The 23,882-nt window shown below is 42.4% G+C and overlaps 1 protein-coding gene across 1 annotated transcript in view; it reads right to left on the bottom strand.

Annotated features, from left to right (window-relative positions):
- LOC126416291 (uncharacterized) overlaps positions 1-23,882 on the bottom strand; it is a 172,362-nt gene that overhangs the window by 42,508 nt on the left and 105,972 nt on the right. Inside the window, exons 2-5 of the mRNA XM_050083944.1 lie at positions 14,266-14,311; positions 13,676-13,757; positions 12,186-12,281; positions 5,922-6,589 (exon numbers count right to left, since the gene is read on the bottom strand). Of these exons, the coding sequence (XP_049939901.1) occupies positions 5,922-6,589; positions 12,186-12,281; positions 13,676-13,757; positions 14,266-14,311 (892 nt within the window). The remainder of the gene's footprint in view (positions 1-5,921; positions 6,590-12,185; positions 12,282-13,675; positions 13,758-14,265; positions 14,312-23,882) is intronic.

Here is a 23,882-nt window from a genome sequence, read left to right as displayed (position 1 = left end):
TATTCGTCGACTTCCGCGGGCTACGCGTGAAACTTGCCCGCACGCGTTCAACCGTTTCTTCGCTCACTGCAGGCCGACCCATTGATTTCCCCTCACAGAGGCATCCAGAAGCTTTAAACTGCGCATACCATCGCCGAATGGAGTTAGCAGTTGGTGGATCTTTGCTGAACTTCGTCCTGAAGTGTCGTTGCACTGTTATGACTGACTGATGTGAGTGCATTTCAAGCACGACATACGCTTTCTCGGCTCCTGTCGCCATTTTGCCTCACTGCTCTCTCGAGCGGTCTGGCGGCAGAAACCTGAAGTGCGGCTTCAGCCGAACAAAACTTTATGAGTTTTTCTACGTATCTGTAGTGTGTCGTGACCATATGTCAATGAATGGAGCTACAGTGAATTTATGAAATCGCTTCAATCATTTGTAATAGGCCTGTATTAGGACAGTGAGGCAAAATTTGGTGTTAATGGGCTATGGCATAAACTGGCTAATGGGAGGACAGGAAATAGCGCCAGGGTAGGGAGCCGTGACACTACATCTAGTCTGGGGGCATCCCTGGAAGACATTTTAGGTAGTGACCCTATTAGGGTAACTGCAAATTTTGGCGATATACATCTGAGTAAATTGGCTTACCACGCCTATTTTCATTCTCTGCTTTCGTATGGCATCATATTCTGGGGTAACTCGTAGTTGAGTAAAAGAGTGTTCATTGCACAAAAGCATGTAATAAGAATAATTGCAGGAGCTCATCCAAGATCATCCTGCGGACACTTATTTAAAGAGCTAGAGATCTTCACCGTAGCCTCACAATATATACATTCACTTATGAAATTTGTTATTAACAATCCGAATGAATTCAAAAGTAATAGCAGTGTACATGGATACAGCACTAGGAGAAAGGATGATCTTCACTGCCCAAGGTTAAATCTAACTTTGGCTCAGAAGGGGGTAAATTATGCTGCCACAAAAGTCTTTGGTCACTTACCTAATAGCACCAAAAGTCTGGCAGATAGCCATAGAGCATTTAAAAGGAAATTAAAAGAATTTCTTAATGGCAACTCCTTCTACTCATTAGATGAATTTTTGGGTATAGTAAGTGTGTAATTTCCCCAACCCCCACAAAAAAATATTAAGTGTCATGTAATATTTTGTGTAATGTATTATCTTGTATAGACACCTTTTATTAACCTGACACGTTCCACATCTTTACGAAATGTCGTATTCGTGATCTATGGAACAAGTATTAATCTAATCTAATCAGACTACCGACTCGAGTGTCTTAGCACGATACGCCTTCAGTGCTTCTCTTGGCCTCGTGATAAAACCGGTTGGACCTAAGACAAATGAAGAACCTTGGCTTGGTCAGGTGAGTCTCGATTTCAGTTGGTAAGAGCTGGTGGTAGAGTTGGGAGTGTGGCGCAAACCCCAAGAAGCCATGGACCGAAGTTGTCAACAAGATACTGTGCAACCTGGTGCTGGGTCCATAACGGTGTGGACTCTCTCTATATGGCATAGACTGGGTCCTCTGGCGCAAGTAAACCGATCACTCACTGGAATCGGTCATGTTCGGCTGCTTGGAGACCACTGTTGGACTCCATGATCTCAAAAAATGACTGAATTTTTATGGATGTCAGTGCGCTATGTCACCGGACCACAATTGTTTGCAAATGGTTTGAAGAATATTCAGGACAATTCGTGTGAATCATTTGGCCACCCAGATTGCCCAACATGAATCCCATCCAACATTTATGGGACATAATTCAGAGATCACTTCATGCACAAAATCCTGCACGGACAACACCTTCACAACTGTGGACGGCTGTAGAGGTAGCTTGGCTTAGTATTTCTGCAGGGGACTTCCAACGAACTGTTGAATCCATGTCACGTCGAATTGCTGCACTACGCCATGGAAAATGACGTGCGACACGGTATTAGGAGGTGTCCCATGACTTTCGTCACTACGGTGTAATGTTGACGTGAATTCCCGCTCAAACGCACGTGAAAAAAAAAGCCTGTGTGGCTGGAGCGTCAAAGAGATGTTCGCTATTTAAAATCGGTAGCCCGTTTCTTAACTGCTGAAAGTGAAGTAGCAGACTCTTTATAAACTGCGTGGAGATAATATTTTGCTTTTATCCAAAGTTTGTAATTTTATGTTGTGTCACAGATAAAATTTTGTATTACGTGTTACACAGGTAGATTGGCTGATAAAAAAAAAAAAAAGTGGTGCACTCACAAGGGAACCTCCCCATCGCACCCCCCTCAGATTTAGTTTAAGTTGACACAGTGGATAGGCCTTGAAAAACGGAACACAGATCAATTGAGAAAACAGGAAGAAGTTGTGTGGAACTGTGAAAAAGTAACCAAAAATACAAACTGAGTAGTTCATGGGAAGATATGCAACATCAAGGATATCGGAAACGCAGGAGCGCCGTGGTCTCGTGGTAACGTGAGCAGCTGCGGAATGAAAGGTCCTTGGTGCAAATCTCCCATCGAGTGAAAAGTTTAATTTGTTATTTTCAGTTTATGTGACAAACTCTTATGTTTTCATCGCTTTTTTGGGAGTGATTATCACATTCACAAGAAAACCTAAATCGGGCAAGGTAGAAGAATCTTTTTACCCATTCGCCAAGAGTACAAGTTAGGTGGGTCGACAACATATTCCTGTCATGTGACGCACATGCCGTCACCAGTGTCGTATGGAATATATCAGATGAGTTTTCCTGTGGAGGAATCGGTTGACCTATGACCTTGCGATCAAATGTTTTCGGTTCCCATTGGAGAGGCACGTCCTTTCGTCTACTAATCGCACGGTTTTGCGATGCGTCGCAAAACACAGACACTAAACTTATTACAGTGAACAGAGACGTCAATGAACGAACGGACAGATAATAACTATGCAAAAATAAAGAAAGTAAAATTTTCACTCGTGGGAAGACGTGAACCAAGGACCTCTCTTTCTGCAGCTGCTCACGCTACCACGAGACCACGGCGGTCGTGAGCTAACTGTCTCCATGTTATTGCCTATGTCGCCAATGGGCTACTCAGTTTGTATATTTTGCTTATTTTTTCACAGTTCCACACAACTTCTTCCTGTTTTCTCAATTGATCTGTGTTCAGTTTATCAAGGCCTATCCACTGTGCCAACTTATAACTAAATCTGAGGGGGGTGCGATGGGGAGGTTCCCTTGTCAGAAGACATGTTCGATCTCCATCCTACTTAGAGTAGTAGTTCTTTGTGACAGGTAACGCGTCCACCTCAGTACACTAGTAGTGTTTTTCGTTCTAAGTGTAGTTACTAAGCATTGCAGGGCATAGAAGGGACTTCAGCTGTTGGGTGACCACTGTGAGGAAGACGGAAATGCAAAATACTGGTATGAGACTGCGTTATCAGTACCTGTCAGAGTTCGGGGTCTCATTGAGGGTCACTTTTTGGCCGACTGGTCGAATAGTACGCTATCCAGATTTGTGGGGCATTCGGAGATGGATGGCAATGGCCCTATGTCGGACTGGATTGGAACATAAGAGCAGGCTTATTCATCTTCAAGCTACCGGTCGACCACATGTTACTGTGCAATAAGCTTTCATAGTGCCTTCACATCTGCGCCTGCCATCCGAGAACAAGTAATGGATTTCCTGCGACATTATGTGTGATCCAGCACAATTGGTCAAAAATCAGCAGCTGCCGGATTATCGAATTACCGTGCTTTGTTTAGGCTGATGTTAACACACCACGAACGGCAGCATTAGGAATGGGGCCGTGACCAGGAAGTGTGAACTGCTGTTGAATGGGATCGCACTGTATTCGCCGATAATTTGCAATTCTGCACTGTGCTTGATTATCATCGTCAACGGGTATAGTGGCGACCTGGAGAGAGGTCGCGTTGCTCTGTTGTTTTGGAAAAGTATAGTGGTGCCACACGTGGAATCATGGTGTGGAGAGCCAAAGGGTATGACTTCAGACCGAGGCTGGCAGTGACTAAGGTAACTCTGCTGGCACGCCACATCACAGGCGTCCTGTGTCCTGAGTGTTATCTCTCATGGGATAGTATATTGCTCGTCTATACATGGCACGTGTCTCTGTGAACTATCTGCGTGGTACTGAGGTACTCCCATGGCCAATAGGATTCCAGATCTACCCCCTATAGAACACGTATGGGGCCAACTGAGACACCATCTCCATCTCAGTGCCAGAATCTGGGGCATCAAGGACCAGTTGCAACAGCTGTACGCCAGATTGCTTCAGGAAAGGAGACAATGGCTTTATTACACAATTCCCACCCGAATCTGTACATCCGGGTTAAATGGGGGTGCATCGTTATACTGATAAGTGGTCTCTCACTGGCAAATTCTTTGTAAATTTAACGCGATTTTGTAATCACTGAAATAACATGACATTTGCTCTCAGCGCAAGAAGTTTCATTTTGTTCCCCGACCCAAACCCCCTTTCTGTGTGCAACACTTTTTCTGTCATATCCGAACAAACTAAAACCTTCAGGCACGGATTACTGAAATGAGTAATAAATATTTACTTATTTCAGTAATCCGTGCCTGAAAGTATTAGTTTATTCAGATATGTTTTCATCAGTCCCTTTTTGTGAACTTCCAAACTGCAACTACAGGGTACTCAGTTTTGTAATTTCTTTATTTTCCATCTCAATTCCCCTGACAGCTTTGGTTAAAGGTGGTTGATTTCGAAGTTTCCCGTTCATTATCGACCCATTTCGTTAGCGTATGTCGGCGTTATTCCACACAGCAAGCACTTACCGATGAATTTAATTAAGGCACAGGTCTTATTCAGATGTATCTTCTTGTACACGTTGTACACGCAGGCATGGGTATCGTGTTACGTCTGACAGGGTACATATTTGTGGAATTCCAATACTACGGCAGTAACAGGTAACTTAGTGTGAAGTATGCGCTTATATTAAGCCATAGAATGTTCGAAGACGAACATTTATTCCTAGCTTAAAATGTACGAACATTATTGTTAATCATTTCAGAACCACTCAGGTAACGGTTAGATAATGAGCGGGAAATTTTGAAACTAGTCACCATCAACCCTGATTATCAATGCATCTGAGACGGAAAGAAATAAAGGAGTAATAAAATCCATTTTGAATTAATGTTGTTTTATCTCATGGCATTTTGCGTTTTTTGTTGCTTTTGGTTTTATGTTGGGTTCTGCAATGTGGTGTATTTTTTGCAATGCCTGCCTACATAGGGTTTGTCATATTGTACAGTGCTAATCACTATACATGTACCATGTGATGTAGTCCCTTATGTAACTAAATCTTGTTAGTGAACCCTTTGTAGATTTCGGTGCATGCCGCAAATGGTAGGCTGTGTCAGAAACTAGGTTGACACCAGAAAGTAATACAATTTGCTGCTTTCTTTGATGCTTTTGCAATCTCAATCGTTTTCAGTATGTGAAAGCTACCAACTGACAAGTCTACAAGACTTTTGTCTTTATGAAAATTCACGAATATTGAATGAACTCCTGTTTCACCATAAATCGTCCAAAACTGAATATTTTGACTGTACGCTATTGCAGTTCGTCTCTAGCAGCGAACACATATAAGACGACCCGACGTTCCAGAAACTGTCTAAATAAACCTGTCAGAAAATATAAGCTCTCGAGCGCGGAAACTTAATAATTGTCATAATTTTCTAGGCTATTAACTCACACTTTACCATGAAAATCCATTTGACCTCGGCTCTGTAACTCGACAAATTTTAATAACTGTAGATTATTCACCAGAGCAAGTTGACATTTGGCTTACATTTCGCGCGACATATACAAATATAGCAAAAATAAAATTTCATTCAGGTCTGTATCAACACCGCGTCAGTCCCCCACTGAGATTTTTTTTTCTTATTCTCGTATGGCACATCTCTCTACAAGAAATGTATTCAGATGTTTACATACCTTTGAATATATAACGCCATTGAAGGGCCTGTTGAACTCAATGTTGATGGTCATCTCTTCCTTTGAACACACTACATCAATGGAATGTATGTGTGGAGGATGAGCCTCATCTTCAGTTGATCCAGTTGGGATTTCCGTGGATCCTGTACCTGTGTCTCCAATCACGTCAGCGCCGCCTGTTGGACTAACTGTTGGCACTTCGGCACCGTCAGTTGGAATAACGGTAGGCATCTCGTCACCACCTGTGGGACCAACGCCAGGTCCTGTCTCGCCTTCACCAGTGGGAACGACTTCCCCTCCACCTGTGACCTCTCCATCACCGGTACCAGGACCACTGGGCACCAAATTTTCTTCCGGTGCTGGTGTCGTCGTCGTCGTCGTCGTCGTCGTCGTTACTGGAGGTATGTACGGCGGAAACGCCTCCGTTGATGGAGGCAGATAAACGCCAGATGATTGACTCGTCTGTGGTCCCTCACCGAATGGGGGCTGAGGAGGCGGTAACTGAGGATACTGACCATTGTTCTGTCCACCAATCGGGTAGAATGGTCTAGACGGTGGTGGTGTGGCCGTTGGGTTTGGCTGGAATGGTCGAGGCCGCTCTGAGCCAGGGACTGGAACTGGTAGATACGTACGTGCTGGTTCTGACTGAGACAAGGTGGAGTCTTGAACTGCAACAAGCAACAGGTTTATCAGCCAGTAAGCGCAGGTAATAAGTGGAACATGTTGTGTAACACACTTATCCTCACCAAATGTACTGGATAGTCCAAAAGCAAAATAAAAACTGAACGATCAATAACTCAAAAGTTATCGTGAGCGGCATGATGCAGCTTTCAAAAAAATTCACTGAAATACGTGTCATTTCTTTCTCAATGATGAAGGAATCTATTACCAAATTAAAGGCATTTTTGAACGACAAGTTCCAGGGATAATAGGGGTTCCCTGTTAAAAGTCCTATGGGCAATGAAGCCCTTCATTCACTTACGCAGACATAATCAGTTGTGGTATTGAACTATAGAATACCATCTTACAGGCTGCTGTTCAAAATTTAAGCTATTTGGTAATAAAATTTTCACTGTTAAAAATGGCCTGCTTCTTCAGCAAATTTAACCATTTTGAAGCAGTCTATTCCAATACTATAACTAAACTTTATGGTTCACTTTTTCACTACTCTCTTTCTTTTTCTGTTTCCTGGTGTTATTCCGTGTCCTCACAGACACGGCATGTTAGTTGGTAAACATATGAAAGTTGACCCCGGTTATTCATTACAGTTCTGTCCATCCTTTATAATGTGATCCCTCATACAAGCTAACATCCTGACCTTTTCCGTCAGACAAGTAATATGCACTGATTACTAACAAACTGGATATTCTTTTTACTTCTTTAACTGCAAAAAATCTAGATTCTGGAATCAAAGACGGCTTTCAGTTCGAATATTTGAGAGTACTAAAGCATAACTAATTTACACAGCAAAACAGATCAAGGGAAAAAGCAGTAAAACAGAAATGTGATCCTTTATATAGCGACGTAGCGAAAAGGACGAAACATAAATATAAAGTTCTATCGTTGAAGTTACTGCCACGTAGCCGGCCGCTGTGGCCGAGCGGCTCAAGGCGCTTCACTCCGGAACCGCGCTGCTGCTACACTCGCAGGTTCGAAACCTGCCTCGGGCATGGATGTGTGTGATGTCGTGAGGTTAGTTAGGTTTAAGCAGTTCTAAGTCTAGGGGACTGATGACCTCAGATGTTAAGTCCCATGGTGCTTATAACCATTTGAACCATTTTACTGCCACGTAATGCGCTGTGGTTGAGACTCTGAAAATGGATTTCTGGAGAAGAAGCTATGCTAGTTCTGGGCTGGACGAACTGTGGAGCAATACAGTAAAGGAATATTTGGGAATCGAAAAACAGATATTTGGCATAATATTTTCTGTGATTTGTGTTTTTAGGAGATGCCAAAGAAAGCCAAGGAAGATATGCAAATGGATTCACAAAAGAAAACGGAAATGAGGACGCGTATGACCAGAAAATGTAATTTTCAATTTCCTCATGCTGAGCGTGAATTAACAGCAGCCAGGCTGCCGTTCTTCATATCATGTTCTGAGACAGTTAAACGACGTATATATTTTTCTTATTAATTTAGAAAGTAATGAAGTGCGTGATAGGATATTATATATTGTTATGTTTTTGTTTTGTTGTGAAACCTGATAATAAAGCGATGTACGAAACGTAAGGACGAAAGTAACTTTCGCATGAAATGTCACTTCCAAATGACAACACTCCATGGAACTTGGACCATAGATATGAAGGTCGTTCAATAAGTAATGGAACAATTTCCAGTTGCAATAATGCGAAATTTGTTGTGGGACATCATGGATCATTCCCGCTTCAGCTCATATGTTTTCGTGAAGTTCCTATAGGTGCAGAGCTATACGCAGCCTCAAAAATAGCTTCTGTATGGGAGTTCCTTTTGGCGGGAAACCTGAGCATCGCAGATATTAATAGGCGCTTGCAGAATGTCTACGGAGACCTGGCAGCGAACAAAAGCACGGTGAGTCGCTGGTTGAGGCGTCTGTCATCATCGCAATAAAGTCGCGCAAGCCTGTCCGATCTCCCGCGTGCGGCCGGCCGCACACAACTGTCATTCCTACAATGTTGGAACGTGCGGACACTCTCAGTGAAGGACGAAAGACGAAGAATAAAGGATGCGCTCTGCTGGATGCTATACGTGGATAAAGAGAAGTTGTTGATGCAGCAAGACGTTCGCTCCGGCGCCGACAAGTAGAGCGGTACCACGTCGCATGCAACGGAGATAATGTTGAAGAAAAGGGTTTAATAGCCAAAAGAGTTGTAAATATTATGTTGTGTTGGAATCTTGAACAAAACCAACTTGCTTTCAGATAAAAGTGCGTTGCATTATTTACTGAATGCCCTTCGTAGAAGAACTGCTACAGTACAGTACAGAGGGTAAATAAAAGGAATACACGATAAGAGGAACAGAAACGACACTTTTATTCAAATACAATAATTACATCGAAGTTATCCTGATTTATGATGTCCCTTGGCCATTACAAAAAGCAGGAGTCGTTCTTAATTCTTAATAGGGTTGTGATAGCTACGGTTGGCAACGTGCTCCCAGGCCACATGATTTGTAAGGAGTTCTTGCGCTGCTGGATGGTCGTTGATGCATGTGAACATGCTGCCATACGTCGCACGTGCTGGATAGGATTTAAGTCGAGGGAACGGGCAAGCCAGTCCGTACACCAAATATCTTCGCCTTCCAAGAACTCCTCTTCCATGCGGTCGAGCATTGTCTTCCTTAAGAATGGAGTCAGGGCCGAATACACACCCGAAAAGACGCACGTGGGGAAGGAGTACGACAGATGAGACTTCCGTGTTTAAAGATTTGGAGATCACTGCGCCCAAGGAACACTATACCTCCCCACCTGGACCACCGAAACGATGATATTCGACAACGTTCCTTAATTCATTACTTGTTTTCAGCTCTCCGCATGTGAGGGTACGTCTAGAATCACTACTCACACTGAATCTGCTCTAATCGGAGAAGAGCAAGCGACCCCACTTCTCCTTGGTCAAATCCCTACGCTCTTGTGGCCATCGTAGACGGTGCCGCTGATGTGTGAGTGTCAACGGAATACAACGTACTGGCCGTCGGCCAAAGAGGTCACCCCACGCTGTCCAGTTGCCGTTGTGGAGAGTGAGATTGCATGCCTTGCAGTCCTGTTACATTGCTTGTAATTGCAAGCGCTGTATGATATGGGTGTCTTTTTGCCTGTTGCCCAACGTAGCGATCACCTGCTCCTGTAGTTGACCGTGGTCCATCACCCATTCACCTGGGGTTCGGAACGCTCCCCATGCTGGGAGGAATACCAAACTCTTGGGCTACACTCGCCATACCTCGTTCTTCTTCCAGCTTCTCCTGTGGAATTATCCAAATATTGTCTCCGGGCCACGCTGTAGTGAAGAAACCACCACAGTGCGCCGCAACTACTCGCTGACGCTGTCCTTTCCTATTCCTTCAACTACTTCATCTTGCAGGACCAGCTCGATTTGGCGCTACAGTCACGCTGACCTCTCGCCGTGTAAAGTACAACTTTCTACACGTGACTGGAAGACCTCGCAGTTTCATTCATTTCCACCAAGTACCGTACCGTACTTGATCTAGTTTGTTCATATATATGTAGGCAGTGTACTTCGTACCGAGCGAAGTGAAGCAGTACTTACCACTGCAATTGTATTTCGGACGACGGTGGTGCAAATTCCAGTCAGGTTACCCAGATTTAGGTTTTCCGCTATTTCTCTAAATCGTTTAACGTAAATACTGGGATAGTTCCTTTGAAATGGACATCACTGATGTCATTCTCCATCCTTTCCTCAATCCGAACTCTCCAATGACCTTATCGTTCACGGGACATTGAACTTGTCTTTTTAAGTTTCCGTACCTCACTCGGTAGAAACGAAACCCTTATAGCCTGTCTGCCTATCCGACTGTTCAAAACCCTTTTTCTCAGGAACAGATGGACGTATCAAGTTGAAATTTATGTCAGTTATTAAGGTATACGGTACGTTGGCCATGTAGGAAAAGTGAAGCTTCTAAGTCAATGCACTCAGAAGGGATGGCCATCTATGTGACATATTTTGATACTATCAAACTCACTCATCAAAACCTAGAGTACTTTCAGTTGGTCTAGAACCATGAAATAGAAATTTGGCAAGAAGAAATGTTTCATGTTACAAACAAACGTAGAAATCCGAAAACTGTTAACTCTGTAAATGTATCACACACAAAAAAAGTTTTGTCATTTGTTATCAGGCTGTCTGTCTGTCCGTCCGTCTGTTGAGACCCCTTTTTTTCGGAAACGGTTAGATGTGTCAAGTTGAAATTTATGTCACACACTAAGGTGTATGGTACTTCTGTGGTATAACAAACATTAGCTTCTATGTCTTTGCAGTCAAAAGATACAGCCATTTATGTCATTTATTTTGATGAAAACTCACTCATTAAAACCTGAAGGGCACTTTCTCTTGCCATACAATCGCAAAAATTAACAAGAAGAAAGGTTTCGCTGTACAAATAAAGAAAAAGGAACAGAAAATTGTTAATATGTAAGTATATCATAAGAAAAAAAATATTTTTTCTGTCATTTGTAATCCAGATTCAAACTTGAAAGTAAAAAATTAAAATCCAGTAAAACGGCCTTGATCGAAGCTGATGTTCATTTTGGTTGGCAACCGGTTTCTGTTTATAATTCAGACAGTCTTCAGGCCTTGGGCACCACGATGGCGGCTGGTTGCTGTTGGTGGAGTAAGGTCCACAAGAACACGGAACTCAAACCAATATAAACATCACTTGCTATCAAGACGGTTGTTCTGAATTTGAATATTTTACACTAATCACTGTACTCTCTCCATCGAAGGAATGTCTTTTAAAATTTGAAATTAAATCATTCTCGAAAACTTTGGAAACCCTGGGATCTTGCCAGTATTAACGTCAATAACAGACAAAAATCGTCGTGATCCGCTATTTCCGGAATGGATGAACTGTCTGTATACATGACTAAGTTTGTACGGAACCCTCAATGCACGAGTTCTCGCACCTTGCCAATTCTTTCATTCTTTTTCACATTTCGCAGATAAGGTATTTGGGAGCTGACGTGGGACTGGAGAATGTCTTATATGTAAAATTATATGGAGTATAGTTTCCTAGCAGATAAAACATGTGTGGGGAAATGCCCTCGAAAGGCAAGGTTTGCGTTCGCAGCATACGAACAGTCCCGAAACTTAGCCATTTTGGAAATGCTTGTACCTTTGGTCCGAATGCCGACGATCATGCCTTTTCCTACATTGTGACAACAACTACAGTGTTTCCCGCGTCCCTCGGCACACTTTGTATACCATCCCCTGCTAGCGCTGCCACTTGCGGTCTATGAGTGGTTACTTCACATTGACGCCGAACATAGGGCGTGGTCACATTAATGTGACTGGACAGTGTATAATATCTTTAGAGCTAAACTCTAATCTGAAGTTATTATGTTGTTGAATCAGCACCTAACTGAGTGAAATTATAGTGTTGTCCCATGTAATAATACAAGTGGATTACAGAACCGCCCATAAATTAATTACAGACTGCTTTGGGATGCAGAGAAACTTTCGTTTGACTTGAACTAAGAAAAATCACATAAAGTAAATAAAAGTACGGTAAGTAACAAGTGGGAAAATAACTCAGAGGGGTGTTACGTAATCTTACCTCCTCTTCTTGCAGGATTGGTATATCTGCCTTGCAACCAATCAATTATCGTCCGAACGGTGAGATCTGTTTGGGCTTGGCGCGACAGTCGAGTGCCTGCAAACAAACACAAAACAAAAAAATTAAAAGTTGTTCCTGAATCAAAAGCAAGCATTTTCCACAAGACAACGTTAAACAAAACAGGTGAACATCAAATCGAAGTAGTCGCGCGCGGTTCCAGTTCACTAAATTTAGTCCTAAACACATCTACTGTATCTCGAAGCGTTTACGTTTCGATAAATCGTGGTGATCTGTTTATCGAATATGGGGATAAGCTCTTCGTGCTATTCCGGGGAGTGGAATGTGTACCAGCACTGTGTTTCACGGTCTCCAATAATTTTACTTGCATAATCAACTCTATAGTAGCACACTGCACAGGTATTACACGACCAAGCGAAGTGTGGCTGCCTGGAAGAACATCATTGCGTTTTGCAAGCACTTCACATACGTCTGAAACATCCTTGATGCTTATTCTTTTGCATTCTGACGGTGGAGAAGGGCTATAAAGACTTACAATTATTATTCTATTTACCATTATGCGTGAACATTGTACATCTGTTCTCTTTTACAGAACAGTACTGTAAAGTGCTGTCTTCAACTCCAAGCACACATTTCTCTTGTTCGAGAAAAAAACGGCCGACACATTACGCATGTGAAAGAACATATATACACCAGTATTTCGGTTGATCCTACGTATAATCATTGTAACCTGAAACATGGTAAATAGCTCATGCTCCATGATTTCCAGTTTACTACATGGTCCCAAAAAAATAATAAGGTGTGTTTATTTTATTAGATACATTTCTCATTATTCTTAAGATATGACAACTTACACTCAAAACTATGTAGTGACTATAAAATCTGAATGCAAGATAAACTACAGAGAGAGCTTTATGCTACGGCGAATACCATTATAATACAGATTATTTGTTAAAAGGGTCCTCTTGTGATACATTGCCAAGTGCTGCTGAAATGTATGAAAACAATGTGTTTTGACAAACAAATGTTCTCTGCATCTTGAAAATGACACGAACATTAAGTACCTGTTCTGTCCTAAAAAATACCGGCGAAGTAACTTTCAATAAGAAGTTACTAATGTGTTATATGTGCAGCTCTAATGACGTCATTGTCAACGGGAATTTAAACTCTGATCTTCCTTCCTTTCTTTTTTCTCTTGCATGATACCTCCTTAAAGACTTACGAAAACTCTTAAATAAAGGAAATTAGTCGGTTCTTGCCTTCGTCGTTGTATAAAGTATTTTCAGTAATGGGTAGACCTATTGAAGATTATCTGAAAAATGGTTGCATGTAATATATGATATACCGTCCTTCATAAGTCTAATTCATATTTCATTGTAACAATGTGAGTCTTTACTATTCAGTGAAGCAGTGATTGATTCAACTGTCTACCATCTATAGGCTATAATATTTGAAGTAAGTGAGGTTCTTACCGTCTCCAGGACTTTGTTTCGATAAATCATTTCGGAAGAAAAGCGCCTGGCCGTCAACCTCATATGAAAATCCGAGGATGAACTGAAACATAAAAAAAAACACATTGAAGACAGAACAGCAAACTAACTCATCATATTTTATTAACATAATACCATTGGTATGATTAAATGTCGGCAATGCGTTCTGTTGTATAATTTACTGGACAAGCTACATTTGGGTGTCACTTACCGCAGCACGTAGTGCACACGTTCAGTGAAAAGTTGAGTAGTAGGCTTTATATGTTGAAGGAATTATTTAACTTACGTTAGGCACTTATAGGTGAATGAATCAATCTAATAAATAATACCAAGAATCTTCGAGTCTACGTTACGACGGTACGACCGGGGCGAGAATGGCCAGGAGGGGGGGGGGGGGGGGGGGGGGGAGATGTGGTGCACCATTTTCACTTATTCTTGGTCTTAATTGCTGTATTACAACAACACACTTCTCCAACCACTGTACTACACTACGAAGGTACACCGTATGACTTTAAAACAGACCATAAATTTTAATGTCTTAAATATGGATGAATCAGTTATGAGATACGAACCAATAATAAGAGAAGTCCTTGGAGCTTGGTGGTTGGACTACAACACCTGAAATCACAACAACAAAAATTGTATTAGTACACTTTAAGTAGAGCTCTACTAGGGAAGTGAAATACGTTATCAATGAAAAAAAAATTAATGTACAGGTATATATTCTCTTGGTATACAGCAGAAAATAATCACTTGCTCAATCTGGACAAAGTCAGAGACGAGCTAGTAGTGTAGAAATATCTCAACACATCTCGGGAATGATTCAAAGAAAACTAGTGAATAAAAAACGAGTTAGTACCTCACGATTCGGAGCGTGGCGAAGAATTCCACGCACACCATTGTCGGAAAGATGTTAGCAAATGGAAAATAATTTGTAGGCTGACTCTTTGGGGACTGACCAGATGCCTTCGAATCTAGAATCATTGTGCGAAGAGCAGTCGTAGGGAACTCAGTGCGACCTGTTCGTTCATAAAACCCACCGCTGACTGTTCTGCAGCGTTCTCTAGTAAACAGAATAAGTGCTAACAGGTTAACTAACCAGATTTTGTAAATGAAATGAAGAATTTCTAGCTAACAGAACGCATTGCGTTAGTCTTAATCTGAGACCGTCCATAACGACATTATTATGTGATTTACCTCAAGGAAATTATGTACAGGGTGTACATCAAACCTCTAGCGGTGATAGTTTACGTCACGGGGAACAATCTTTGTTAGATACAGGGTATTTGCTCACACTTTCAGTGGACACTAGGCGTCTTTTATGATTGGTATGCACCTGAGAGGCGGCAGGATGTAGGCACTCTGCAGAGTGTGTATGCAGTATGTGTTGCCTACAACCCTGTCATCTGATAATGATGTTGGGTTTGTGGGGGGCTCAACTTCGTGGTTATCAGCGCCCGTACAAATTCCCAACCTTTGCTCAGTCCGATCTCGCCATTTTCAGGAATGATGATGACAGCACAAACATCCAGTCATCTCGAGGCGGGTGAAAATCCCTGATCCCGCCGGGAATCAAGCTCGGGACCCCGTGCTCGGGAAGCGAGAACGCGACCGCCAGACCACGAGCTGCCGCCCCGTCATCTGCTCCGCCTGAAAGGGAATCAGCCGAGTTCATGATTTGCTTCTTTCTCCGGTTGGGGACACTCATTTTTGTAAAAAATCACTATACGTTTACGGGGGTAAGTAGTATGCAGATATAGCACACATGGTTAGTAAGTACAGCTGGTTCGCTGATATGCCATCATCTGAGAGCCGGCGAATTCAGTAAGAAAACAGCTAGTGCCACCTAGAAGCTTTGTCATACATTTCGTCTGTAACAAAAGTTATTTTCCATTATATGTTCCGTCATCTCTAAAGTTTGATGCAAAGACTTCGTAACACAACGTATAAAGGCCATTAGTATCGGTTTTTGAAAGCAGAGTTACTAATACTCCGCTGGCCTCTCAGGCTTGAGCTGACGGTGCAGAACAACCAGACAAGTTGACTATTCAGCCGATACAGGATCAATTTTAGAACACCACTGAGGTCATGAAGGTGCAACCTCTGGCGAAAAACTACACTAAGAACACCCACAGAGGTTCTGAATGAGGCTAATTAAATTTTCTGATCCTACGTATAGTAGCATCCTGGCGTAAAGACTGCTTGTCATCAATCGTTGAAATAAACTGCTCAAAAGACTGTTTGTACCACTCTCATGACAAGCACTTTTTAACGAAAATCTTGTTATCGGTAATTTTTTTACCGTAGGAAACACAGTCATGTTCAGAGAAAAACAGAACACCTTGAACGACCAGAGATAGAACGTTCATATTCACAGGACATGTTCAAAGAAATGATTAGCATTTCAGTCACCTTGTTTCAACCTGTGTTCTGTTGCCCAGTAGGCATAGAGTCCACCATGGTCCCTGATAACATGTTCCATGCGTGATGGGATCGGCACGTATAAGGCGTAAACAGAGTCCTGCGGTATAACCACCCATGCTGCATTCACCTGTGGTGGTTGGCGTTGGGTGACAGTCCTGCATCCGTCGTTTCACTGTATCCCACACATTTTCGATTGGCGACAAGTCTGGTGATCTGGCGGGTCAGGGTAAAAGATTGACATCCTTTGACACCGAGAAGGCACGTGTTCATGCAGCAACATGTGGTTGTGCATTGTCTTGTTGAAAAATGGCGTCTGCGTTGTTGTGCATAAAAGGTATGGAATCAGGTCGCAGGATGTCATTTACGAAGGTCACACTGGTCACAGTTCCCTGGACACGCAACAACTGTAATTTGTACCCAGTAGCACCCCACACCAAAAGGCCTTGTGCTGGTGCTATATGTCTTCTCCGAATGCAGTCACTGTGATGCCGTTCAAAGTTGTCTGCAGCGAACCCAAATGCGGCTGTCATTTTCAAACAAACGGAACCTGAATTCGACCGAAAACATTATCTGGTACCATTTCTGTCTCCAGTTGCGACATTCCATACACCATTGCCGTCTAGCATGTTTCTGCACATTCGAGAAAGGTAGCCGGAGAAGTGGACGATGCGTACGTAGCCCATGCCGTAATAAACGGCGACGGACTGTCACTCTGATAGCGTATGATGTGTTACACTGTTCCAATGTTGCGACAGAGCGGAGGAGGACGCAGATCTGACTTGCAAGGCCATTCGGGTCAAGTGTCGAACGTATCGGGAATTGGTCTGGGAGGTGCGACCTGACCCATCTCGTATTGTCCTACGACCTTCCGTGAACCATCCTGTGCACACCCGTTGCACTGCCAAAACATTTCGTCCCACACGAGCAGCAATTTCTCGGATGGCTGCATCACATTCTCTCATGCCAATAATGCGCCGTCTTTCAAATTCACTGATTTGACGCCACTGTTTGCGCATACGTCTGCGAGGCATCCTGCACCTCTGTTCAAGTCACACTGATCCATTACGTTCGGTTTATAGCGACAACGAGAGCAGCAAGCACATTTTACCGGTAGGTGGTGTTGCGCCGCGATATCGGCGTTGACATGGTTCAAATGTTATTCGTTTCTGCAGAACATACTAATGTACATGTTCTGTGAATATGAACATCCCATCTCTAGTCGTCAAAGATGTTCAGTTTTTTCTGAATTTAGCTAAGTACAGTCTTCTATTTAATGAAGATAAGAGTAAATCAGCATTACCCTTACAACTGGGAAGAGCTTGCTATATGCTCAATTTTGGGCAGAACAATGTGGCTTCTGCGCGCTGTTGCAGTCTATCAAAAGCCCTTGAAGGGAATCGGAGAAGATGATTTAGCCCCCTGTACCGCATCACCGACTAATAATTGAAATACGATCATAAGAAGTATCTTCGTATATGTGTGACCGGCTCCATTAGTATTTGACCAATGGAAACTCGTACTTTAAACTGGACATCGTTTGTTCATTGGAAACGAAAGGAAGTGCAACATTGTTCTGAACATACACAAACGATTTATCAAACCATCAGCAACCGTGTAAGATTGTTCGGCGACGGTGCTATCTCTAAAGAAAAGTATCGCCATTGGACAACCATAAGAAAATGTTTAAAAATGTGGACAAAATTTTCATTTCATGTAATCAATGGTAGCTCTCCTTAAGGGTACGCGATGTGGCTATAAAATAAAGGGATTATTGAAGTAGAACATTTTATTTAAAAAACACACATATTTAGTTATTATCACCCTCAATACGCTGACCTCCTCTATCCCTAAAATGCCCCCTGCGAATTTTGCATTGATAGAGACAGTGCTGGAAGTCTTTCTCTGTGAGCTCCCTGATCGACGAGTGTCGCTTTTTCCTTTACTGCTTCAATGGACTGAAATTTTAATCGTTTTAAGGCAGGTTTGACATTGATGAATAGATAACAGTCACATGGCGGTAGGTCAGGCGAATAAGGTGGGTGGTCTTACAAAGGGATGCTGTACTTCGCTGGAAACATCTTAACAGACAACGCGGCATGAGCCGAGGCGTTGTCTTGATGCAGAAGCCATGACTTCTTCTTCAACAATTCGGGCTGCTTTCTTCTTGTTTTCTCACGGAGTGGAACCCAAATAATAATGTTGATTAACAGTTTCATCTTCAGAAACCAAGAGAAGATACACAATTTCATGAATATTGATAAATACAGTCATCATCGCTTTCTGTCTTCATTTGCTGATTCGAGTTTTTTTCGCTCTCGGTGAAGTTGAGCCCTTCCAATGCACGGATTGACGTAAGTTTCTGAATCATAAATAAAGAACCAAGATTTGTCACTTTTATCACTTTTTCCAAGTAATTAGAATAATTTTCATTGATATTGAAAGTTTAAAGTATCGGTGCAGACATTTTCACGCTCTCTCTCTCTTTTTTTTTTATCGTGGGAATTATCGGCTCCAGTTTCATACACACTTTTCTCGTGTTAAACTGACTGTGTAAAATTCTCCTTACGCATTGTTTGTCAATTTCTACATCTACAGTAATCGATCAAATACTCAACCGACGGTCAGATCGATTCAATTACCTACTTTTTCGATATTTTCTTCCGTTTCTGATTTCGAAGGGCGTCTCAGGCATGACTCATCTTCAACGTCTTCTCGGCCATTTTGCAAATGCTTCAACCACTCAAAGACTCGCGTACGTGATAAACAGTCTTCGCTGTACACTTCTTTTTCTAAAACATAGGTTTCAGTAGCAGTTTTTCCAAGTACCATGTGAAACTTCACAATTCGTTGCCCTCTTAGGAGTATTACTCTTATCTTTTTCGGGCAAAACAAAATAACATCTCTTACGCATACGAAGACCACGGCCACACTGACGGCGCATTCGATTCTCAATCTTCGCGCTTCGCAGGAAATCTCTGGCAAGTACGTATTTACTACGTGACAGCATTAATGCCGTCATTTTATAGTCACAGCTCGTACGCTACTTGAGTAGAGAAGTGAAGCACCCAGGGCGGAGAAAAGAAATGAATTTTCACGGCTTGAGACGGAATGTGGCGTTATTTCACCGATTAAAAAATCGAGTCAGATTAACGAAGAACTTGACTGCATGAGCTGACTTCCAGTGTGAGGTTACAACCCGTCTGGTCTCGATGCATGCAATGATTCGGTTCGTAAGGGTGCCATAAAGCTGTCGTATTCTCTTGTGAGGCACTCTGGCCGACAAATGTTGTTACTGGTCCGTGTTAACTACATACTGATAAATGGGCTCATACTGCCAAGTCCTTTATGAATTTAACTTTATGTTATAATTAAATCAGTAACATCAAATAATGTCTCAGACGGTAAAATTTCGTTTCAGCTCCTCCTCTTCTGTTGTGTACTTAATATTTTTATCACGCAGTGTACAATGAGGACAGAATACTAACGAATCGAAGCGTGTTAGAGTTGCACAGTTTGGAGCAACAAGATATTGACTGTTATCCACATGCAGTGTTCAATTTCACTGATGTGAAAAACTGAGCAGTTTGGGACAGTCTGCCTTTTACAATTTTGGTAAACATTTTTGGAACAGTGCTCAATAAAGTATTATATTTTAACTAAAGTTCAGTCGTGATCACAACACTTATGTCTCAATAACATAGGTGACCGGTTTCGGTTATATTTATATAACCATCTTCAGACCTGTGAATTAATTTTAGAAAATACTAGAGACCAATCTTAACATAAAATGAAAAGTGTCTAATGACGGCGAAAACTTTAACAAGATAAAATAAAACTTATTATACCCATGGCTTTCTTGGGGGATGGTAGACGGAGCTCTCCTCAGCTGCTACGAAGTCATCTGATGGTTATAAGTGCTGAGCATGAGCTTAAATATGCAGAGGCGAAAAATATTTTTACGACCTTTTTGACGAAAGATGCACCTACTCTTTTGTTTTAAAATATAAGATTAGTTATACCCATGGCAAAAGCTATGTATGAAAAATATGCTATACAACATATAAAATTTTTTATTAAATTGAGATTGATTATTATAAAAACTATTAGATCGATGAGTTCTAAATATTTAATCAGCGGTCTCATCAGTTATTCAGACATACATAATACGGAACGTACCCTTGGCTGCTACCCTACTGTTATAAAGAATGTCACTATGAAAACTACAGTTAAAGTAAGACGATTTTGTAACATCCATCAAAGATGCAATTGTGATGTATGCGACTCGGTATAATCGATATATACCACAACTCCAAGGACTTTTACATCTTTGATTTAACTGACACTGTAATAGTATTAAGGTTGCCCATAGAGGGCACAGCTATTACGCATCATAGTTTACCATTTTTATCTAAAATATAAATAAGTTTTACATATACTAACTATCTGTTAATCTGACATTTTAAACGAATCAATTTTATGTTATTAGTGTATTTCGTACTTTTATACTTTCACGATAGCGTCATATTATGAACGCTGATTGGCAGTTGTGAAGTAGTGTGAGAGGAAGTAGGCGGAGACTCTGCATATTTAAGCTCATGCTTAGCACTTATAACCATCAGTTGACTTCGTAGCGGCTGAGGGCAGCTCCGCCTACCATCCTCCAAGGAAGCCATGGGTATAATAAGTTTTATTTTATCTTATTAAAATTTTGTCGTCATTAGACACTTTTCATTTCATTTTAAGATTGGTCTCTAGTATTTTCTAAAATTAATTCACAGGTCTGAAGATGGTTATATAAATATAACCGAAACCGGTCACCTATGTTATTGAGACATAAGTGTTGTGATCAAGACTGAACTTAAGTTAAAATACAGTCTGCCTTTATTTCCTTTAACAAACGTTCAGAGATATGCAATTAACACAAAACACTTAAAAAAGTCACTTTATGCACACCGCCTGCTGCACCGTTCAGGCTTCGCCTCGTCGGATATGTACCGCAGCTGTCAAAATCGCAAAGTCTGCAGTCACCCCCAGTGACACCGACAACGGTGGACCCCGCCGATGACCGACATTGGGTGATCTTTTCAAATCGGTATTCTAGCAAGTGCGCTTTATCAGTGCAACCGATCCCGTCGCCGCAACGTGCAGGCTTCAGACTGCAGTCGCTAAAGTATGTATCAGTTTGTTTCGACCGATCGAATCGGCCGACGTTCCCTACGAAATTTTTAATTTTAGTGCACGATGAGGATGAGAAAGGTGGAAACCAGGATATGATTCGGAATTGGTCTACTATTCGTGCAGACGATGTTGTCACTCGGCTCTGTGAGTGATGGGAGGAATAGTAAATGGGAAAGGCCTTTGCAGTCGCTCCCATTACCCAACGCGGCGATTGTCAACTTGGTTTGGGACAATAGTACATGGTCTGAAATTGTTACATCATTGGAAAGCCATCAGTTTCGAAAAATTAGAACTTCAGTAATAATTAGTTTAACGTTATGTGTATGTTCTGTGGCTGTCTCGCCATTTCAGCTACATGCCTATACTTAAGATGCAACATGTCATGCAGGAAAAACCTGTTTCGGAAATTTTAGGTCTACATTATAACGTCAAAAAATTCTGCGTTCAAGTGAGAAATGTGACATGTCAATTTTACTACTTAAAGTTACTGTAATGGATCTTTGGCTGTGGTAGGTAGGCATTAGTAGTCTCCAAATTAGTGTTATTGCTTACTGCTGTTTTTATCCCAGTACGGTGGTGATTCTTTTATATGAGGTGGTCTGCAAATGTAGCACATGCATTTCCATTCTTCAGTGCTTTGGGTATTGGAAGTCTCTTATTCTAAAATTTGTATTTATCTTTCAAACATAAATACTTAATAACAGTCACTCAAGTTTAATTGAAGTAAGTTGTGCAGAATGTTCGGAATCTCACTTTTCAAAGTCACCACGAATCTGCAATACAACATATCCTTCTTCACCTCACACATTCGTAAAACTTTTCTGCTTACTACAGTAACCGAGGACAAGTCTACAGTACCCGGTGGCTTCTTTTCGAGATATATATGAACTGAGGTGACAAAAATCAATGGGATAGTGATATGCACATAAGCAGATTGCTATAGTATCGCAGCAAGAGGTATAAAAGGGCAGTGCATTGGTGGAACTGTCTTTTGTACTTAGGTGATTCACGTGAAAACATTCCCGTTCCCGACTTGATTGTGGGCGCACGACGGAATCAACATACTCAGAACGCGGAGTGGTAGCCGGAGCTAGATGCATGGAGCCTTCCATTTTGAAAACCGTTGGGAATTCAGTGTGCTCTGATCCGCAAGGCCAAGAGGATGCCCAGAATACTAAATTTCAGACATTACCTCTCACCACGGACAACTCGGTTGCCGACAGCCATCACTTAGCGACCGAGAACAGCGGCGTTTTTGTAGATTTGGCAGTGATAACAGATAAGCAACACTGCGCGAAATAACCGCAGAGATCAATGAGGACTGTAGACGAACGTATCCGTTAGGTCAGTGTGGCAAAATATGTTGTTGATAGGCTGTGGCAGTAGGTGACCAACGCATGTGTCTTTGCTAACAGCACGACATCGCCTGCAGTGCCTCTCTTGGGCTCATGACCATATCGGTGGGACTCTAGATGACTGGAAAACCGTGGTCTTGTCAGATAAATCCCGATTTCAGTTCGTAAGAGCTGATGATAGAGTTCGAGTGCGGCGCAATCCCAGAAAGCAATGGAACCAAGCTGTCAACAAGGCTCTGTGCAAGCTGGCGATGGCTCCATAATGGTTTGGAACTTGTTTGCATTTATCTGACTGGCTCCTGTGGTCCAGCTGAACCGATCATTGACTGGAAATGGTCATGTTCGGCTGCCTGTAGTCCATTTGCAGCCATTCATGGTCTACGTGTTCCCAAACAACGATGGCATTTTTGTGGATGAAAATATGCCATGTCACCGGGGCCCAGTTGTTCGCGATCAGTTTGAAGAACATTCTGGCGAGTTCGAGCGAATGATTTGGCTAACCAGATCGCCCAACATGAATCAAATCAAACATTTATGAGACATGAACGAGAGGTCATTTCTTGCTCAAAATTCTGCACCGGAAAAACTTTCGCAATTACGGTTGCTCTAGAGGCAGTATATCTGCATGGGGCTTCCAACGACTTGTTGAATCCATGCCACGTCTAGTTGCTTCACTATTTCGGGCGATATTAGAAGCTATCATATAAGGTTTGTCACCTCAGTGTATAGGGTATAATAGGCTGCTAGCCTCCTTCATCCCACCAAAACCTGACGGAAGATATCGCAATCACTTGACCGAGCAGTCGACCGATGTTTCGGTTAACCTCTGGCGCGACATCTGGCCACTGTTGTAGGTGTCACTATGAACGCAGCCATCCGGGAAGGGTAGGAAGCAGAAAGCAGGGGCCTGCGTGACGGCCCACCCACACAGCTGCTGCCCTGGAGGGGGCGTGGCGAAACCTCAGTCCAGCCGCCAAGTGTCCGCACAAGCCAAGCCAAGCCGCGCAATCTCCTGCCCGCACAATGGGTTCCAATTAAAAGCGACGCAACTTCCTTCTTTCTCCCCGCTGTAGCTGGTGTTCTCACTGGCCGAGCAGGCAAACATTTCATTAACCTCCGCGGAATTGGCTGGAGACCGCGTGATCACGTAACGGTTCCTGGCAAAAGAAGGCAGAAAAAAATGGCGAAAGGACGGTCACGCACCCTTGCACGCCAAGGGAACGACGGGCGAC

Source organism: Schistocerca serialis, chromosome 8 (genome assembly GCF_023864345.2).
Source record: "Schistocerca serialis cubense isolate TAMUIC-IGC-003099 chromosome 8, iqSchSeri2.2, whole genome shotgun sequence".
Classification (NCBI taxonomy): domain Eukaryota; kingdom Metazoa; phylum Arthropoda; class Insecta; order Orthoptera; family Acrididae; genus Schistocerca; species Schistocerca serialis.
The sequence above is the reverse complement of the archived record's forward strand: the minus strand, read 5'-3'. Positions and strand labels throughout refer to the sequence as shown.